Source organism: Lepidochelys kempii, chromosome 12 (genome assembly GCF_965140285.1).
Source record: "Lepidochelys kempii isolate rLepKem1 chromosome 12, rLepKem1.hap1, whole genome shotgun sequence".
Taxonomy (NCBI): Eukaryota; Metazoa; Chordata; order Testudines; family Cheloniidae; genus Lepidochelys; species Lepidochelys kempii.
In genome coordinates, this window is record NC_136391.1 from 25,340,931 (window position 1) to 25,361,384 (window position 20,454).

At 37.6% G+C, this 20,454-nt stretch overlaps 1 protein-coding gene across 9 annotated transcripts in view; it reads right to left on the minus strand.

The window, feature by feature from the left end:
- The window catches only part of LOC140896301 (transcription initiation factor TFIID subunit 4), a 200,672-nt gene that overhangs the window by 159,466 nt on the left and 20,752 nt on the right, over nucleotides 1-20,454 (minus strand). For 7 of the 9 annotated variants that reach the window (XM_073307898.2, XM_073307897.2, XM_073307895.2 and 4 more), the window contains exons 3-8: nucleotides 14,764-14,901; nucleotides 13,999-14,220; nucleotides 12,936-13,058; nucleotides 10,897-10,986; nucleotides 8,781-9,035; nucleotides 756-861 (exon numbers count right to left, since the gene is read on the minus strand). In XM_073307898.2, coding sequence (XP_073163999.2) covers nucleotides 756-861; nucleotides 8,781-9,035; nucleotides 10,897-10,986; nucleotides 12,936-13,058; nucleotides 13,999-14,220; nucleotides 14,764-14,901 — 934 coding nt within the window. The remainder of the gene's footprint in view (nucleotides 1-755; nucleotides 862-8,780; nucleotides 9,036-10,896; nucleotides 10,987-12,935; nucleotides 13,059-13,998; nucleotides 14,221-14,763; nucleotides 14,902-20,454) is intronic. The other 2 variants (XM_073307901.2, XM_073307900.2) reach the window with 2 other exon arrangements.

Consider the following 20,454-nt stretch of genomic DNA (forward strand, 5'->3'; position numbering starts at 1 on the left):
ATCCAAAAAGATATTTGATAACTGTAAAGAGAAACAAGGTTAAAGATGGCAAGTAATAAAGGGGTGCTGGGAAACACAACAAGAATCTCTAGGGAGATAAGGAGGAGAGAATAAGCCAGTCCCTTAATCTATCTTTGCACAGCTATATGGAACACACAGGTTCAATACCTAGTCTCTTGCACCCCAGACTTTTGGTGGCTAGGTATGTTGCATGCAGCACTCAGTCTCTGGCATCACAAAAAGTGACTTTGGTGGCAAATGAAAGGCATATAGCTGAAAAGTTTCTCAAAGGGGTCCTACCTGGTCCTCTGCAGCTGGAAAGACAGTGGCTACAATGTGTGGCCTCAAGGGTGAGAGATAAAGCAGGGAGATTAAACCAAAGCATTCTCAGGGCTGCATCAGAACAGTGAAGAAACTCTTTCCCACACCAGGGGAAACAGTCATACAATAAAACAGTAAAAACCAAATCCCTCACTTCATTCCAACCGTCACACAAGAAACTGCTGAGTGAAACCTGGGCAATTTAGGATGTGGCCCTAAATTAGTAGTTACAAAACAGTTAGCTATATCAGACTGAAAAATATGTCAAAATGATATAGTGAAAACATGCATTTTCAGCCAGGAAAAAAGTAAAAGGTAATGTCAAGCCTGCCAATGTCAATGCTAACTTTTTCCCATGCTACTACTTTGTAATAAAATTACAATGAAATTCATACAAATGTAACATAAGCTCACTAGAACATTTAAACCCATACCTTGTGGTCTAATGGTCTGAGTTATTACCACTGGCATCCTAATCTGGGTAGTCTGGCAAGCAGGGTTTCGTTTCACAGTTTGAGCAGATGTTGACTGGATAATCTGCTATCATTGAAAAAAAAAGTATACTTATATTATACTCTATACACAAATACACACAACATATATATATATATATATATATAATTACTAATATAAGCATGTGGGTCTCTAAAGCACAGACAGCTGGTGACAAAAGTCATATTTATGTCATGTATGTATGTCTGTGTGAGTGTGTGCGTACACACAACCACATACATGACATAAATAGGACTTTTGTCATATATATACACAAACATGTCAGCAGTATGCTTTTGAAAAAGAATAACCACAAAGATTGTTTGGCAAAAAAGTCATTTTCTTGATCCAAAAATATTGTATTTCATTGTATTAAATCTCAAGTGGTTATGCAAGACCTGCAGTCACACACACAAAAATGGGAAACAGGGACTTTTTATAGTCACTATGTCAGCTTTTAACTTGTACCTTTTATTTTTAAAATCAGAGAATTTTATTGCTTCAGTTAATCTTGGGCCAAAGCCTATTGCCCTTATTGAAATTCTCAATTAAGTCAGAATGGGATAAGAACCTTTCAACTTGATCCCTTATAAATAAAAACAGAACAACAAAATCTGCAAGGGTCACATCTCAATATCATCAAAATACATGTTCATGATATCAGGAACAGGATAGCACAGATGTAGAACAGCAGACTGTCGAGTACACGTGGCTTTCTCAGAGGGAGAAGAAATCCATAAACAAACTAAAAAATTGCAGGAAATGTTTAATAATTTTGTTTGAGAAGGGTGGGGGGAACTGCATCCACTTTAAAGGATGGTAATGACACAGCCATGACTGGTTGAAGATAAAGCTATACAGACAATTCAGGGTCCTGAAGACATGACAACTCATACAACCTTCACAGTCATGGCTGTATCATTACCATCCTTTAAAGTTGATGCAGTTCCTCTCTCTCTCATACAAAATTATTAAACATTTCCTGCAGAAGACTGTACTACAGTTTAGATTGCAACCTAATTTAATATGTTACATGGAGCAAACAGGAAACAATGCATCTTTGTTTGGCTCATCAGCATTATTCTTACAAACTGTACCCAAGAACACCTTACTACTATACAGGCCAAACCCCGGACTTAAAAAAGAATTTTACAGGGTTATAAAATACAGTGAAAATGAGAAATTATGTTTTCAAATTAGTTTTGAAAATAGATTGAGAAGGAACGGCGGTAGGAAGATAAAGGAAAGTTTTCCATCACCAGAAATTGAACAAAAGGTTCCTGCATCATAAGCAGTGAAATCATGGGAAGAGGGAAGGAGATTGGGACTAGTTAAGCCGAGGGAGTGTGAAAAGGAACTGATTGAAACATGGTTGGTGGGGTAGGCTAAAGTAAGACCATGGAGTTTGCAAAACAAGGGGGGAAATTCTGAATTGTGCCTGAAATTAATGAGGAGACAGTGGAGGAGTAAAAGGATGAGCATTATGTGTGGTCATGCATCTTTGTACGTGAGAGAAGACAGGCAGCACCGTTCTGTACATGCTGGAATTTGGAGAAGTGGGAGGCCATAGTCAATCTGAGAGGAGACAAAGACATGCATGGATGAGGAGTCATCATAACTGTGTACACAAGCAATATTACAGAGGTGGGGAAACCAACTTGCAAAAACAGGAAAAATGGGAGGGAACAAGAAAATTCAATGAAAAAGGAGGCAGCTACATTTATGGACACGGAAGGGAAAAGGAGGCTGGGAGACAGAGCAGCTGGATGTATCTGGGAACGCTCCTTTTGCCCAAGAGAAACACTTCTCCCTTTAAAGTATTTGGATGAACCAAGACAGGCAATGAGTGAATAGGGAAGAGTCATTAAAGACAATTATCATCAGAGCATCAGCCAAACTTCAAGGTAGAAAAGTACGATCTAGAAGAAAAAGAGGAGCTTGGTAACTGAAAATACTAAGAGAACGGAGAACTGGATTTGAATGCATCTTGACGCAGAGGAAGAATTACCACTAGATGTAGAACAAGTGTGCTTTAACAGGCAGGAAGACAGTCCACAATGTCATAGAAGACTCTGATCTGAAAGGCAGAAAAGCTAATTTTCTCAACCACACCTCTCTCTAGTCACCATGCTTACAATATTCTTTCAAACTAAGTTTTACTCTGGTGATAAGAGTAAACTTCTCCTCTCTATGATGTCAATACCTGTTTTCATTTCTGGAGACAATCTACTCTCCTCTGAAAGGATGTAAAATGACAGATTGTAAAGAGTTGCAAAGGTTTAATACCAAAGACCAGGCAGTTATTGATAGTGGCTAAACAGAGAGAGAAAGGGTATGGGCAACAGGAACAACAGGAGTGGAGAAGAGGGTCCAGAGAACAGACAGTTCTCTAAGAAAACTTTCAGTTGAGGTAGGGTATAAAAAGTGAGTATAAAAAGAGGATAAATATACTAGGGTGGAAAGCAGAAAACATAAAGTGAAAATAAAAAGTATCGCCAAATTTAAATAATAAAATAAAATAATTTAAAAGAAAGGGAACCCCATTACTCCCTGTCCATGCTATCTGCATAGCCTACACATGGCAAAGAGCATCTAATAGCAAGCTGCTACTCCCCCTCCCAAGCAGGTGGGCAGAGAGCTGGCAGGCAAGGGCAGGGAGTGAGCATAGTACAACCTCCTGTGGCAACACAGCTATATGCTGGCTGCTTAGCTGGCCTGGGTTGTAAAGTTACAATCCAGTCCTTTGTGCATTAAAACAAGCCTTACACAGAAGCACCTCAGCCAGCAGCTTGAGCATGCTGAACTAACAAACCACGTTTTCACACCATTACATGCAAAACATAGCAATAAAGGCAACAGCATAGGAAATAAACACACTGGAAATGATACAATTCTGAATATAATATTCTCTGTTTGGTATTTTTTATATTTTTCTCACAATTAAGTGAGAAAATATTGTGGAAGAAATAAATAAGCCACTTAACTTGTATATGCACACAGTACAGAATGGCTATGGTCTGATATGACATTTATCTTCACTCATGAGTAAATACTTGCTAACTCACTTGTGGCTATGCCACTTGTGATTTATCAGTCTACTCACTCCTGAAAATAAATGTCATATCAAACCTTAGCTATCATGTAATCTGGCAGCATTAACTCACTTCTATCTTGCTTTTGTGGGTTTAGATTTCATATATAACATTAACGTTGCTATCCGGGGCCAAATTTTTACAACTTGCCTCAGAAATGATGCTTGTAAAATTGCATATGCAATTGTGTTTTCTCCCCTCACATTAATAAAAAAAGAAAATTAAAAAAAAATCAAACAGACAGCATCTTCTAGTAAAAAGTTCTTTTTCTCCACCTTGATCAATATTGTGTTGCTGGATATACTCTTTCAAAGAATCGGTGAAGTCAGAAACGAAAAAAACCCCAAACTATTAGGCCATCTAACTCCTCTCCCACTTACTATAAGATTGTTCTCTATAATATATTCTCTAATCTATTTTTAAACGTTTCAAGCAATGGGCCTTTCATCACTTCCTTTGGGAGACTATTCCACAACCTAGTAACAGATCTTATGGTAAGGATATTTTCCCTTAAATTCAGCCGAAATACTACTTCACTTAATTTTATCCCTATTTATACTCCTTTGGATCACACTAAATAATTCATCACCCTACTTTAATGTTTAAACCCTTAAAATATTTGTAAACGTTTTTCATGTTCCCCTTTAGTCATTGTTTGACCAAGCTATATTTATTTAATTCTCTTAATCTTTCCTCTTAAATCTGTCCCTTAATCACCATTTTTGTTATTTTCTGAATTCTATTTAATTTGATTTTTTTTTTTATATATTAAGGTACCCAAAACTGAACGTTGTATTTTTAGGGAAGTGCCACCATTGGTGGATAAAGGCCACCCCAATGGTCCATAATATTATAGCACCAAACTCACATTTGTCTTTTTGCCACTGGCTTACATTGCAAATATGTATCAAATTTCCAGTCCATTGTTATGTCTAGGTTTCTTTCTGCATTAATGCCTTTTGAATATCTACTGTTCACTGCTTATTTGCATTTCAAATTTATTATACGCTCATTTTAGTTCAGTGACAGGACCTATATGAATAGGTTCATTAATACAAGCCACTTTTTTACCGCTTTCAGTAAACTTCCTCTAATCTTCCTTTAAACCAGTAGATACCTAATGATCAATCCCAGCTGTCTTCCAAAGAGAAAGTAGAGGAGAGTGGTGTCCACTGAATCTCCAAAACGCATTCAGAATCCACCAGCTCAACAGCAAAGACCCAAAACCAAAGATTTCAGTAGAGTAGTGTGGGTTGGGGAAAAGCAAAATCCCCATATGATCAGGTATCCATGGTCTGCCATTTTATTTTACTTCTAATTTCGTATTATTCCACTGATTTAGCAGCATTCCCCAGGCTGGCATAGTGGTTAAGAAATATCTCAGAGCAAATATTGTTCCGGTAAGCAGTGGCGGATTAGCCACTGGGCCAACGGGGCCCATGTCCAGAGGCCCCGACCAATTAGGGGGGGACAGGAAAAATGGGCACGCCCGTCCCCCAACCCGCCTGGCATTCCTGCCAGGGAGCAGGGGAAGCCTCTGCGTACCAACCCTGCTCCCCAGCAGGAGCACCGGGTGGGCAGGGGAAGCCCCCGCACCCAAACTCTGCTCCCTGCCTAACCCTAACCCACCGGGCAGGTGGGGGAAGCCCCTGCACCCCAACCCCATTTCCCCAGAAGGAGCACGGGGGTCTGTGTGTGGGGGGACTGCAGGTGGAAATGGTGGGGAGGGGCCTTCCCACTTGCTCTGGTCCAGGGCCTCACAAATCCCTAATCCACCTCTGCCAGTAAATCCTAGTTATCTCTTTTGGGCAACATGCACTGCTTTCACAATATGCACTGTTTTCATAAACACACATTTTCTAACCAAGAACTCAGAACACAAGCATTACATTTGTAACACCAACAGACCCCAGTCGTCAGCAGGTGGGATCGAACCTGGGACCTCTGGAGCTTAGTGCATGAGCCTCTACTGCATGAGCTAAAAGCCAACTGGCTGTTAGCTAAGGTTGTAGAACAGGCTCATTAATATCTCTCTAAGTGGTCTCGGTGCCACTAGATGAGACAGAGCGCCACACCCAGGAGGTGTGTTGGTTACACATTTATATTTCTTTGTGTTTAAACTAAGATTTTTACCAAAGGCAGTCTGAAAGCTAACATTCCTACTGCCATTAGAGACCTTCAGGTTTGCTGTCCAACCCTAGAACTGACTATACTTCTTGAAGCCCTTTGTTATCATATTGCAGTGTTTCCTCTTTTATCAGCTATTCTATCAGCAAGTCCATACCTAACACAGCAAGTGAATATGAATCATATGCCTACACCCAAATGAATCAAAACTGAAAGGAAAAATTAATTCTACAGCCAAGTTGTCCAATAGCAAAAAAGCCTGGTCTTGATCGCAAGGATATCTCAATCTAACCTGAAAAATACAATACATACAGTGCAACACACAGCTGGATTATCACCACTAGATATGTTACATACAGCTTCAATACGTTCAACAAATATGGAAAACTTCCCGTTTGGTTTCACAGTTCTATCACTATTCTTTACCTGTAGTACTCATAATGTGCTAAGTACTGTCCACATACACGAATACACAGTTCCAGCCCCAAAGTATTCACAGTTTACTCAAACCTTGAACACTGTGGCTTAGATCAAGTATACAGGTGTACAAATAGGTTTTTGGCTCATCACATTAGTCACTCATCAATATTTTTTCAGTATTGAAAGGAAAACCTAATCAGACATTCCATTCCAGCTTTCCTTAGCTATCAAGAATTAATACCACCACCTCGGTCTTTCACCCACAGATATCAGGGTGCTTTACAAAGGAGGTATCATTACCTCCTCTTTGATCCATCAGCAGCATCATACTATTTTGAAACTGAAGTTTTCTTTGTCTCCTACTGATTTCTACATTCATGCACCACAACTGTACATGGTCCCTCAGATGAAAATTTATACTAAAGCATCCCCTCACACATCTAAAATGGTGCTACCAATCTCACTTCAGCTTTGCGGCAACATCTTGATGCTGTCATAAAATTTTTGTTCCATATCCCTTTCTTAAATGAGAAAACAAGAAAACTGTTTTCTTATTATTTGATGCAACTTCAATTTGAGGGAAAATTCACAAAATACTTTAAAACAGCAAACTGAAACAGCTTCTGCGTGGGACTTTCAAGATTGCTCAGCATTGGCATTATCTTGTTGCCACTGAAGCTAATGGGAGTTTGACCAGAGACTTCCACAGAATCAGAGTTTAGCTAATGCAGGACTTTAGAAAAGTCTACTGCTTCAATGCAGGATGTGAGACTGAGTGAGGCTGGAGCCCTGAAACACCTATATTATAGAATAGCTATATATTACAACCATGATTGTCCAAAGGTTTCAGAGACGCCTCAAACTCTGACTCCTTTGTAAAAATCAGAAAAATCAAGAGTCGAAGGCACTGAATGACTCTGTAGACAGGCTGGCTCTAGAGAGGCTATACTCCAAGTAGTTCTGCCCCTTTAAAGCTGGACAGTCTGCAAAGCCACCTGAAATTATCTTCGGTGAGCTCCAAGTCTAGAGAATCTGAAGCCCGGCAAGCTTTCTCCCGAAGCACTGGTCAGCTTTAGGCAGGCCAGCTGTAATCTTCCTCTGTCGCACTGTCTTGGGCAATCTGGACAAGGGTCTTTGTTGTGCTCTGGGTTTGGGGAACACATACCTCAGTGTCTGCCTGTAATTGGAATAGTGGTTGTTGTGGTAACTCAGATAACCTAGTGAAATGATTGTTGTCAGATGCTGACTTAACCAATATAGCACAATCTAGGCGATATAACAGGGCTTTGGTTAACCTGGTTCAGTTCAGTTCAATCAGCCATACTACTAATAAACAACAGACACAGAAGTATAGATTTATATAAAGCTCTTCTTTATATAATAAAACCTTTGTCTATGTTTTCTAAATGTATTTCCATCCTTTTTCCAGAAAACACACTTTTTCTGGCAAGTCAAGATGCAACCTTCTGCCTCTGCAGCTATTGCTACTTCATGAGACTACAGCAGTCATTTAATTTCTCCAAATGAGATTAAAACATATACCTAAGAACAGTCATTTTACCAATTCACAATACAGAACTGTCATATTGTAGAAACTGAAAAAATACATACACAAGGCCATATATGCTACATACTATGGGCCCAATGGAATCACCCTTACTAGCCACAGTGAGTAGAACTTTACTAGATGAGCAGTCCCATTGAAATCAGTGGGGCTGTGTGCATGTAGTAGGATATTATTCCGTGTCAGCAAGAGTGGGGAACAACATTTTGGTATTGTGGCTAGACCAAGCTGATTGGTACAGTAAAATTCTTTTCTTCTTCATAGTTTTCGAATTAAAAATGTACAGAAGAGTTTAAAAAGGGACCCTTCCTTTTTTGTTTTAAATAAAATTAAAATCTAATCAAAGCAGAATAATTTAACACTGATTACATGATCATATGATCATCTTTAAAATCTTAATTCTTCCTGTGTCTTAAAAAGCTAGCTCTCTTATACTGCTATAATTAGGTAAGTATCCACTGTAACTATATAAAAATCTCTAATTCCCAGAAATGAAAGCCCTGATCCTGCAAAGAATTATGCACATCCTTAGCTTTATAAAGTGTCAGTACTTCCATTAAAATTAATAGGAATACTCACAGTACATAAAGGTGAGTATGTGAGTAAATCTTTGTAGGATCAATACCTAACATGCCATATCAGAAGGACAAGATAACGAAAAACAGAAGTATTTCCAAATTAGAATGTAATAACGGAAATAAAGAGTAACTTTAAAACCACTATTCAACCTATTTAGAAGTTTTCCTTTAAGTTTTAGTACCTACCAGTTGAGAACTCTGATTTGATTGTACTAGTTTAACATGAGGAGGCTGAACTGTATTTGATACAAATGTGCAAATGCTGTTTGGTTGCCTTATTCCTACTGTCTGAGTTGTGACACTAGAGGAAATACTTCCAGAGGCAGGTTGAGGTATAACTTGTGACAGCTTGGTTTGTTGAAGCGGCTGCTGAGATGGCTGTCCTTGCAAAACCGAATGTTGGCTATTCAATAAAGATTGTCTCAATGCCGGCAGACTTTTCTAAAAAAAAAAAAAAAAAAAATACAAAAAATAAAAAGAAGAAAAATGGGGAAAAAATCAAACTTACTAAACCATCAAAAAAAGAGTGTTTTTGAAATGTATACACACACCCTGGAAAGCATAAATCTTTAAAACCAGTTGTATGACCTGTCTAGCACTTCAGGAGAAATAAACTTGTACATTTTAACTTTCTTCATATTTTATATGAAGAGGGAAAATTCAGCATGGATCTCACCACAAGTTATTAATTTTGAATTTGGTCAACACAGTGGGCTAGATTATGATCTATCCTAATCTGACCACATAGGGGATTAAGGCCCCAAAACCAGCAGCCCATTAGAACTACCTGAAGCATGGATTTAGATCCTGCGAGGAACAAAAAGTGGATGGGGAAAAGCGGAAGGGCAGAAATGAGCACCATTCCTACTGTGTGCTGGCAGAAGTAAGCTGCACTCCTCCAAGGACTGCAGTAAGATACCTCTCCCCATAGAGTACCTAAAGCAAGAAGATTTAATTGTGTGTGTCTTAGGGCAATAGATGTATACTGTATTATTACTGATGTACTGTAGTGACTTCATTAGAAAAGTGTGTTATTGTGTGCTTCATGTTCAGACTGGTTCATCCAAAAAAAGTTCTAAAAGAGTACACTGTATTTTATGAATAAACTTTTTAAATTATCTTCTTTTGAAGTGCTCCTCCAGACAGCTGCAGGCTTTTGCAGCGCTTACCCCGGGCTGTAGTCACTTTTAACTTCTGGTTTTTATTTAAAAACATAATTGTTGTTGCCAAGAAATGACTTCAAAGAAAGGGAAGAAGTTAAAACTTTTTGCCAGAGATGGCTGAAGAAGGAAAGCAGGGAATAGTGTAAAAATAAAGAGTTAATTATATCCGAGAAGAGAAGAGAAAGGAAAGGAAAGGAAAGGAAAAGGAGCAGGGAAGGAAGAATTAAAAAATGAGAGCAAATTCTGCCCTAAACCAACAGATTGCAAGTTGGGAGAAAAACAGAAAACTATGATAACTAGGATGTGGGTGAACAACAAAACATACATGATTTACATCTAGAAGCTTATGTTGAGCACCAGAGCCAAATTCTGCTTACTCTGCTCAGATAAGTAAGCAGCTGGAAGTCAATGATAGTTTTGAATAAGTAAGGCAAGCAAAATTTAACGGCATGTGCTAATTTTGGGGTACAAGAAACAATCTCATTTGATACCACATTTTATAATATTTCTCCAGATGTTCCTCATTATAGGTGAGCCCTGCCCCAGGAGGACCACCCTGACAGAATTTACTAATCAATTATTTCAACAAAAAGCAACAGCATGTTCCAGAGAAGAGTTTAGTAATCTCCCTTACACACTGCCATGTACACTGAATGTACCTGATCGCTTTTATGTAGACTAGACAAAAGCACTCAAAAAAAGTATCTCAACATGGGTACTACAAACATACTGGTGAAGTAACCTACCATACCACATCTGACTGGTGTACTTTATTATAGACAATACCATGTTTATTTATCATAGAAAACCCATTACAACAATAAGATACCTAAAGTCATGAGGGTTGTCTTTAACTACCTATATTAATTGTAATATAATAAAGCTGCCAAAGACAACCCATTTCTTCACATTTTCCATTTAAATATAGGAATATAATTTTCAAGTAACCCACAGAATATTTATGTTTCTAAATTAGAGTTTGTCTTCTTTTTCTATGTAATCTTAACAAAAATGTTCTAGACAGATAAAACTGATTACGTATTGTGTGCTAGTTTGTACAGTCTAAAAAAAAATTAAACCTGAAGTAATTAAGCCTATTTGGTAGATAAAATTAAGATCTAAACAATATTTATATTCACCTTCAGGAAAGGTACTAGATAAGGCTGAGGAGATGATTTCAGCTCGGACTGAAGGCAGCCTGTAAATTCTTCTGGATCAATCTTTGCATCCTGAGGGTGGAAAGAAAAAAATAACTATTTGGGATTTTCCTGTTTTCCCAAAGAATGAGAACATATACTAGTACAGGCTAACATTGTGGAAATATTTATATAGCTAGATAGATAAGCTACAAATCAACAGGGACTTTTAAAGTTCAAAGTCCCTCAAACTCATCCACAGCTATAAAATCTTACTAACAAGAACTAATTTATATTATCAAAAAGAAAAGGAGTACTTGTGGCACCTTAGAGACTAACCAATTTATTTGAGCATAAGCTTTTGTGAGCTACAGCTCACTTCATTGAGCTGTAGCTCACGAAAGCTTATGCTCAAATAAATTGGTTAGTCTCTAAGGTGCCACTAGTACTCCTTTTCTTTTTGCGAATACAGACTAACACGGCTGCTACTCTGAAACCTGTAATTTATATTATATATACTGTGCTTCTCAGAACTGAGGAATCTGTGATCTTTATGTATGCAACTCCCTCAGGGATGCTTAAAGAAACTTAAAGAAACAACTGGATCCCACAAACATGCAAGTGTTTATTCAATACTGCCATTCTGTTGATTACTTTCAGACAGTGATTTCTTTAAAATACTAATCCAAAAACTGGTGTTTAAAAACAACCTTGAAAAACTATCATAACATTTACTAGCCCTGGCACAAAATCTATCAGGATAAGAAAAAGATACTTTACTTGATGGTTAAAAAATAACAACACTCAAATGAGTGAACAAGTAGAATTTTGAAAGTCTGATTTAAAATAGAAAAATATGTATGTATGTATGTATGTATGTATGTTTATTACTGAAGATGAAGGATCTATTTAAGCTAAGTACATTTTTAGTGTTTCTTAAACTATCATTAGTTAAATACTTATAGGCTGTCTAATGATTCAGCTATCCCACTCTTGAGCCTCTCTGTGGTTAATTTAGTATAATAGCGAAGAAACAAAATATACCTGCTATATTTATTTTTCAATGTTTTAAACTTAAATTCTTTAAAACTATTAGCTTTCAAAAGTTCAAGCTAATTTTTATTGGAACCACTAATATTTTTGTTGGATCATTTTTATGTGGGAAAGAGTCTTAGACTTTCCAAATCAAAATATTTAAAATGTGCAAGGGTTCCTTGATGATCAATTCAAGACCATCATCTTCTTTCAGGTGCATATTCCTTGGCATACACAAACAACGCAAGCTTGATGATTTGTCAAAGCCTTTGATAAAGTCTGTTTGCAGTGTATTCTGTTCTGTAGTGTACACTGAAACATTTGTAGTACTGGAGGCTACCAAAAGTCAGTTTTTCTGCAGGACCAATCATGTGGATTCCATCTACCGAAAACACTATTTTGGTCACATAAGTCATTTCATTTAAGTTTGGAATTTTTGAAATCCATAGGCATTCAGGGCCCACTCTTGCAAAAAGACTCCCATGGATCTGTTTACAGAATCTTGGCCTTAGTGACGACTTAGAAAAATGTTTCAGTTGGTCCCTGATCCTGCAAGCTGCTCCAGAAAGGCAGATCCCTACATCCATACAGAGCCAAATTACTTGAATGGGACTTTAATTGTGATATAAGAGACCACAGCTTACAGGATCAGAGCCACAGAGAGCTCTCACAAAACATATTTAATTTATTATATTTCTAAATAAATGTCATCAAAATATTATCCATCAAAACAAGTGTATTGTTAATAATGTTTATTAAATATTGTGACATTAATCAGCATTTTAACCTACTACAAAAGAAAATACAGCTTGATTAACAATGAAATTGTGAGGTTGCATTCAGTGCTGAAACATCTGTATGACTGTATTTTTATGCAACACTTTTACCTTTCAACATTACTTTATTGCACGCAGAAGCTAAAAATAGATGAGTATCAAATACAGTAACAATTTTCAGCATCTATAAACAGCATGCACAATATACAATTAACACAGCTTAATATTTACCAGCAAATCCTGAACCAGAGCTTTCACATTACGGGATGTTTCTGGAGAAGGTGAATTATGGGAAGCAAGTTTTATCAGGGTAGCTAAAAAGTTTTTGCATTTCTTCACATTCTCTTGCATTTCCTGTTTAAAAAAAAAATCAGATATACATAGTCTTTTGATATTGTTCACTGCATAGACTAATACATGTAAATAATGGGAAAACTAGAACATTTCTTATCCAAATAAAAGCAATTTGAAAAGTGTCTTCAGTTATTTGGCTATTGCCGCTGTAGTTTGGTGCTCTCTTCACTTCCATTTAATCACTAATAGTCATACCATACAGTTACTAACTAAACTAATCATAGAAATATTTATTTTTCATGTCCAATATGCTGTCATTCATTATATACTTCATGGTTCATGGAACTGTAACCTTACTTGATAAAAACCATCATGAAATATGTCAAAAATCCAAGCAATTACTGAGATGGCCGATACTGAATTCACAGTTTCTCTTTCCTATTTTTTAACTTTTTAAATTACTACTTCAGTATAACATCAACTGTGCCAATCAAATCAAATAATAAATAAATACATTTCAAATATTATCATGTCTAAACCCCAATTTATTTTATCAGTTTACTATAACATATGCTCTAATCCTAATACACCATGACCTTTAAAACAGTCAGTTTGCCATCTGCTCAGGACAAGGCCACTGATATTATAAAACAACCTGTGCAGGCACACAGTCATTATAATAATGGAGTTCAGCAGTACAATTAGAGGTCTATTTGTTCCAGTTACAGAAATACTCCTTACACTGCACAACACTTGGACAAACTTGGCCAAGTTAACTGTCAAGATCACTGCTAGTCCCTCAAAGCAGGCATTACAATTAGCTAATATGTGTTCTTTACAGAATGTATAAGGATGACACTAACAGGATATTATGGGAATTGGGTTGGTGCGAAAACTCTTCCTGGTATTAAAATAAAACTGAAAAGCGCACATGTAACCAAGAAACAAAACCCCTATTATTCTTCTAAGCAGTCAAACATTCCAGAACTTACATACAAACCTGTGATACAACTGTAGTCCCTGGTACAGGAGAACTAGGTATGACCTGGGGCTGTGCTGGTACTTGTGCTGTCATATGAGGTGGAAGTGGCAATCGAGGCTGACCTTGGGGTTGTGCTGGGGTTTGTCCTCCAAAAATTACCGTAGGTTGTTGAGTTGCTGGGGTTCCAGTTGCTACTGTTGTTTTAATTAAGCTCTGAGCACTTGTGGTAGCTACTGATACCTGATAACATTGTTATAATCAAAAAGCAGATAATTATCTTTTTTAATATATTTTATTCGATAATAAAGCTTTAAAACCCCCAGATTGCAAACTTACACTTCCCTTCTACTGCTGAGTTTAGCAGCTTATTACAACAAGAAAATATTCTTCCCTAAGGTTACAATTTGAGGGCCCAACTGTATCACACCTTACTCATGTTACTTTACTTTTTGAGTGATCCCTTTAATTTCAATGGAACTGTTCAAAGAGAAATGTATTACTAAACAGGAATATGGGTGGTATAATCTGGCTCTTTCACATTAGAGAGCTTGAGGGGCAAATTTACCACTAACATTAGTGTGTGTAACTCCAACGGCAGTGAGTTTCGCCCTATCTATATGTGGAAAATAAACTTATGGGTAAAACTCATTTTTTTCTGTTTGTAATACAAGTAGTATATTCATATTTATCACCAAAACTCATTTAGAAAGCCTTACCTATATGACTGGTTGCATCGGCATTCATTTTTGTTCGTGTTGTGCTGGTAGCACTTTTAATACTTACTGTAGTGTGTGACAGCGTGGAGACTCCAGGTAAGGTTGCAGTAGATGTAGCACTAACTGATGTAGCAGTCGACTGTACAACTTTGGGTTGCAGTGGAAGTCCAAGGTGGACAGGAGATGCGGCTACAGAAGTTGGTTGCTAGTATCACAACAGAAAAAGTATTAAATGCACTCATGTTAAATTACTGAAGATGCAAAAAGTACAAAGGTTCTTTTACACAGTGATGAAATGAGTATCTAATAATTAACCTCTACAGAAAGTTACCAAAAAAGCATAATTTATTTTTACTCCATAGCAATATGTAAATGATCAAATTACTATACCTCCAGTAAGATAATTATTTTATTCATATACAGATAAAAATGTCCAGGTGTATCTTCTTCCCTATACTTGTGAGAATGTGAGCAGCAACATGCACCATTTTATTTTGAAAAAGTGTTTCTTATTGCTTAAAGCATCTTAATATGTTAGCATAACACAGCAGAGCATAGGAAAAAAGGACAATGTGAAGTGGGGGAAAAATTCACTAACATTTTGTGTCACATGGATGCATTACAGCTGTTATAATATGGCATACACATGATGTCATCACTAAATTAAAAATTTTAGATTATATTTGTAACGAGTACATACTGATCTTGTAGTCATGCACTGGCTCTGTCCAGTATTTTCCTTGAAAACTTAACACAGATAGAACATTTAAAAAGAGAAAAAAGGATAAGTGAAGTAAAATTAATATGAAAAAAACATTTACACAATTATGTAAGGAACCTGCTATAAGATTCCTGGTGAGAAATGTGTGTTCTATCTTAACTTGAACTCCCATATAGTAGTCCAGGGGAAACCGGGCAAAAATAACGTTCAACTCTAGGTAGGGGCTTCCAAATTGTAATGTATGATCTTGGAGTTCCATCAATTCACTTCACAACAATTTATAAGGTGGTGGTACATGAATGAATAAAATTTGGGAGTCACTGCTTTAGAGAGAGGTGCTGGATGCATTATTAACAAAGCATTTCTTGATTCACAGAGTTACAATGATAGGGACTTCAGAATCTCCCATATGTCCGTGCATAAATAAGGACAAGTATGGTGAACTGGAGAGAGGGATTTAGAGGAAATAATGGATTGAAAGGTAAAGGCAACTCAAAGAAGGAAGCCCACACAGTTTTCTTGGACATCTGCCTCTCAGAAGTATATGAAATCTTTTAAAAATATGCAAAAGAGAAATGCAGAAAATACTATCAAATGTTTTCGTACATAAAGAATATGCCACTTAGTACTGCATTTTGAGATCACCAAATGATAGATCAACATAGGTAAAGTTATCTTCAATGTCATCCTCCTCGTCTAGATCATCATCATCGTTCCTATCCACATCAAAAATAACCCTTTCCTTCATCCTTTAACCTGTAAAAAAAATTAAGTCCAAATATTTCCAGAACCAATGATACATCTAGTGCGCTGCTCAGATGAAACTCTGAAAAATTAGATTATACTTATTCTTTATCATAATAAAAGAAAAGTGATTGTTAAAAGCTTATGAAGGAAAATTATTCTGACTTACTCACAATTTTTCCCTCAGCGGAATGCTTTAACAATGACGAGCAATAAAATTGTCCTAGGCAGCCGAAATGCCCATTATTTTTAGTGGCCTATTTTCATTTGAGGAGATAAATCTAAGACATTACTACCAAATAAATTTACAACCTAGTCTTAACAATAAAAATGTACCAACAGTCAAAATGTGATTTAATTCTATGTACATTTTAGGCTACATATAAAAATTTATCATGCAGCATACAACACTGACAGAATAAAATAATTTGTAAGAAATACAGAAAGCCCAGTTTCCAAAATGGGCTCCAAGTATGCAAACCACAAAAAGTAAAATTTGCATCAAAGGGCAATTTGTGAATGCAAATAAAGTAATTAGACATCTAATTACCTGATTCACATAGGCAAATTCAAACACACAGACAAAACTGTACGTGTCGAGATCCTTGTTGACAATGTGGCCAAATATTTATTATAGTCTGAACCTTCCACAAGGCGGCAGCAGCAGCAACAAATAAATGCACATTTTAATATATTCCTCCTTTTATCTTCTAAAGCAAAATCTGACTTTTGTTTTTAAGTAACGTAACACTTACAAAAGATGCAAGACTGGTATCCCTGAACAATATAAGTTGACTATTTGCAGAACAAATACAACATATGCATCATCCATGCAAGCTTTTCACACTCCCTTGGCAATGTGCATCAACCTTTACCTAGGAACTCTCTTTAGCGGGGAGAGGTAAATTCAGTATCTATGACCATTAATTCTCAGGCTCTCTGCTGATATAGCCAAGAAGGATGCCAACTAGTGCCCACTGTGATTACAGAGCTTTATAATAGATATAACAGATATATCCACTCAGATGGGGAGAGAGAGACCATAAATTCATGATAGGTGAGGCTGATAGCACTGCTTATTACTAAGGCTGCCCAGAACTTCCCATAATCAGACCCTGGTTTCAATTGCTTATAACTTTGCCAAATTAACTGTCTGGGCTGAAATTTTCCACAACAGTGGTCTGCCTCAGCCTGAACTCTTCCGGAAAATTTCAGCCAATACCAAGAATGTGATTAGAGAAAAATACATTTTTCACTTACGTTAAAAAAAATTCTAGAGACCTTTTCTTTGGAATGCTCTAGTGCCCCAGGCTTTGGAATGAGGACTTGAAATTTGGCAAGAGATGACCTTTGTGTCAGGGATGTGCCCTATTGCCATGACCATGAAAATCCATCCGAATTTGACCAAGTCATAAGCCTTTGACAAACTGTATTTCACACATGCTCAGCAGAGATTGGATGAGGAACTGGCGGAGAAGCAGGGTATGGGAGCCAGAAGGTATATGACTGGAGGCAGAGAGAGAGAGAGAGAGCGCACAAGTGCAGAGGAAGGAACAGGATCTGGCTGGGCAAGGAGACTGAGCACAAGGAACCAGGGAAGAGCAATAGAAGGACTGGAAATGGCTGGGCAAGGAGAGTGGGAGCAAGAGCACACAGGTGTTCAGAGGGGTGAGACTACAACTGGGTAGGTGAGGAGAATGGGAGCCTGCGGTGGGGAAGAGAAAGGACTGGGACTGGTTGGAGGGGACAGGGCAGAAGGGTCAAGCATGAGGGAAATGGGCAGAAGAGTTTGTGCCCACTAAAGTATACTCCCCTTCCACACCAAGGAATAGAACTCAAAATCTGTAGTCTCACCATTCCTCTGCTGTCAGCAAACATCTGTGAAATCCACTAATAAAGTGTCTCATTGCCCATTGGTGCCACTTTACCTGGAGGGTAACAACCTACTTCTACTAGAAGTTACTCCATTGGCTCAAGTGACAAAAGTCTGTGTGGTGGTTCTAAAGGTTCCAGCTCTGTGATTAACCATGTGGGTGTCAATATAATGCTACATGACAGAATTTCTGGTAAAAGAACATTATTAAGGATGCTAAGTCGAACACCCAAAAGTTATGAAATGCAAGAATTAAAGTTGCCTGAGCAACCTTACTTCAGCCCCCTTCTGCATATGCATTATGATTAAGGCTACGATTTAGTCATAGGTATTTTTAGTAAAAGTCATGGACAGCTCACGGGCAATAAACAAAAATTCACAACTCATGACCTGTCCATTACATTTACTAAAAATACCCCTGACTAAACCTTGGGGGGGAGGGGCGTGTTGTTGGGGTGCCACCCGGAGGGGCTGCTGCTGGGAGGGACCTCCCCAGGAGGTTGCCAGCAGCACCAGCTGCCGGGAGCCACTGAGCAGCGGCTGCTTTGGCCACTGCTGCCGGGGGCTGCCGAGCAGCGGCTGCTTTGGCCACTGCTGCCGGGGGCTGCCGAGCAGCAGCTGCTCTGGCTGCTCCCGGGACTGCTGCTGGGGGTGGCGGTTACTGGGAGGGGACCAGGGGGCCACTGCTCGGGGAGGGGCCGGGGGCCATCCCAGGACTACCAAGCAGCAGCTGCTCCAGCTGCCCCTGGGACCGCTGCTCAGGCAGTGAACTCAATGGGAGTTGTGCTATGAAAATATAAAGTGCTATATAATGCTAATTACTAAGAAAAATCACGTCCTAAGTGTCTCAAATTGGGCATCTAAAATTAATGTATATTTTTATCTGAATCTCGCTGTGCTTCAGTTCACCATCTGTAAAATGGGAATAATACCACCACGTTCAATTCACAGAGGTGTTGTGGAAATCAATTCATTACTGTTTGCGAAGCATTCAGATAATATAGCGTTGTCTACCACAGAAAATCCTTTGAGGGAATTAGTAACTCTGTCTTCAGAGCACTGTTTATATAGTGTGCTATAAATACAGCCTGGTTTCACATACTGAATAATGACCATAAAACAAAATATTTAACTGCTCATTAAGTGAGCACAATCCCTCCAGTGTACTGAATGAGGTTGGAGTCCTATGGAAAAATCAGTATGTGATCACATAACTAAAGACTATCATAACACATATATGCACAAGGGGGATTTAATTAAGGTTACACAGGAAACCTTCATTCTAGCATTTCTTAACTTTTTATTTGGAACCTTAAGAATGTTATTTTAATGTAGTTTGTGTGTGTGTGTGTACTACCCTAAGTATGTTTAAATTGCTATGTAAGAATATTCCAAGTACATAAATAGTAGAATTTACATGTACCAGTGGTTAATTTTTTCTTAAAGAAGAATTATATATCCAAGGTGAACAAAAGGCAGAAAGATGGTCAACTCTAGCCTACACCTCACAGAAAAAAGCACCGTCAACCCTCCACCACCATATCTATTGGTCTCCCACCGACACATCTAGTACTAATCTCTCCTCACATGCTGGCAATTTACCTTTCAGCATTCAAACAAGGTTAAATTTCCTTCTCCCAGGAATATCCAAATACTCTACAAACATTTTTTTTTTATTGTTAGGGAGAACAGAACAACAGGTACCTTTAAAATAGGTATATTTTGGGACCTATTAACATGGACAAGTATTTCTTTAAATAACATAATGAAGAGAGACAACTTGAAAAAGAGATCCAGTTACTCACTGTGGAAAAACACTGGATATGGGTTATATTAACTCTTCATGAAACTAAATTATAGGATTGGGAATGCTCTTGTCTGTAAAGATAAGCCATAACAATTCAAAATGCTCTGCAAAGAGAAGGTATGAATACATTACCATTTGACTACATGGCACCTACTATTATCTGAAAGTTCATTAAGGTTATCAGAAATTTAATTCTCAAAAGTGATGACTGAAATAAGATTTAACCAACTCCAGAAAAGCATCAGGCTGATCACTGATGACCAAATATTCCCACAGAAAACTTGAACACTGTCACATGCAGGGCAAACATCACAAAGAATTAACAGCGAAGACTCTTTAGATCCTTGCTGACAGTTTTAGTTCTATGCTAAGTTTCACTGATATGAAGGCAGTTCATTAAACAAAACATTAACATTAAGGTATGTTTGCATTTAAAGAGGTTACGTATATGGGTAAAACATCTATAGAATCAGGGCCTAACATTGCATATAAGATTTTTTTTTTTAATCTACAACTCACATTTCCATTTCACTGGTATACACTGGAACTGTAATTTTACCACCAGTTTCAGATTACTGAAAGTACCATTATTTTTGACTTTTCATTTATGCAT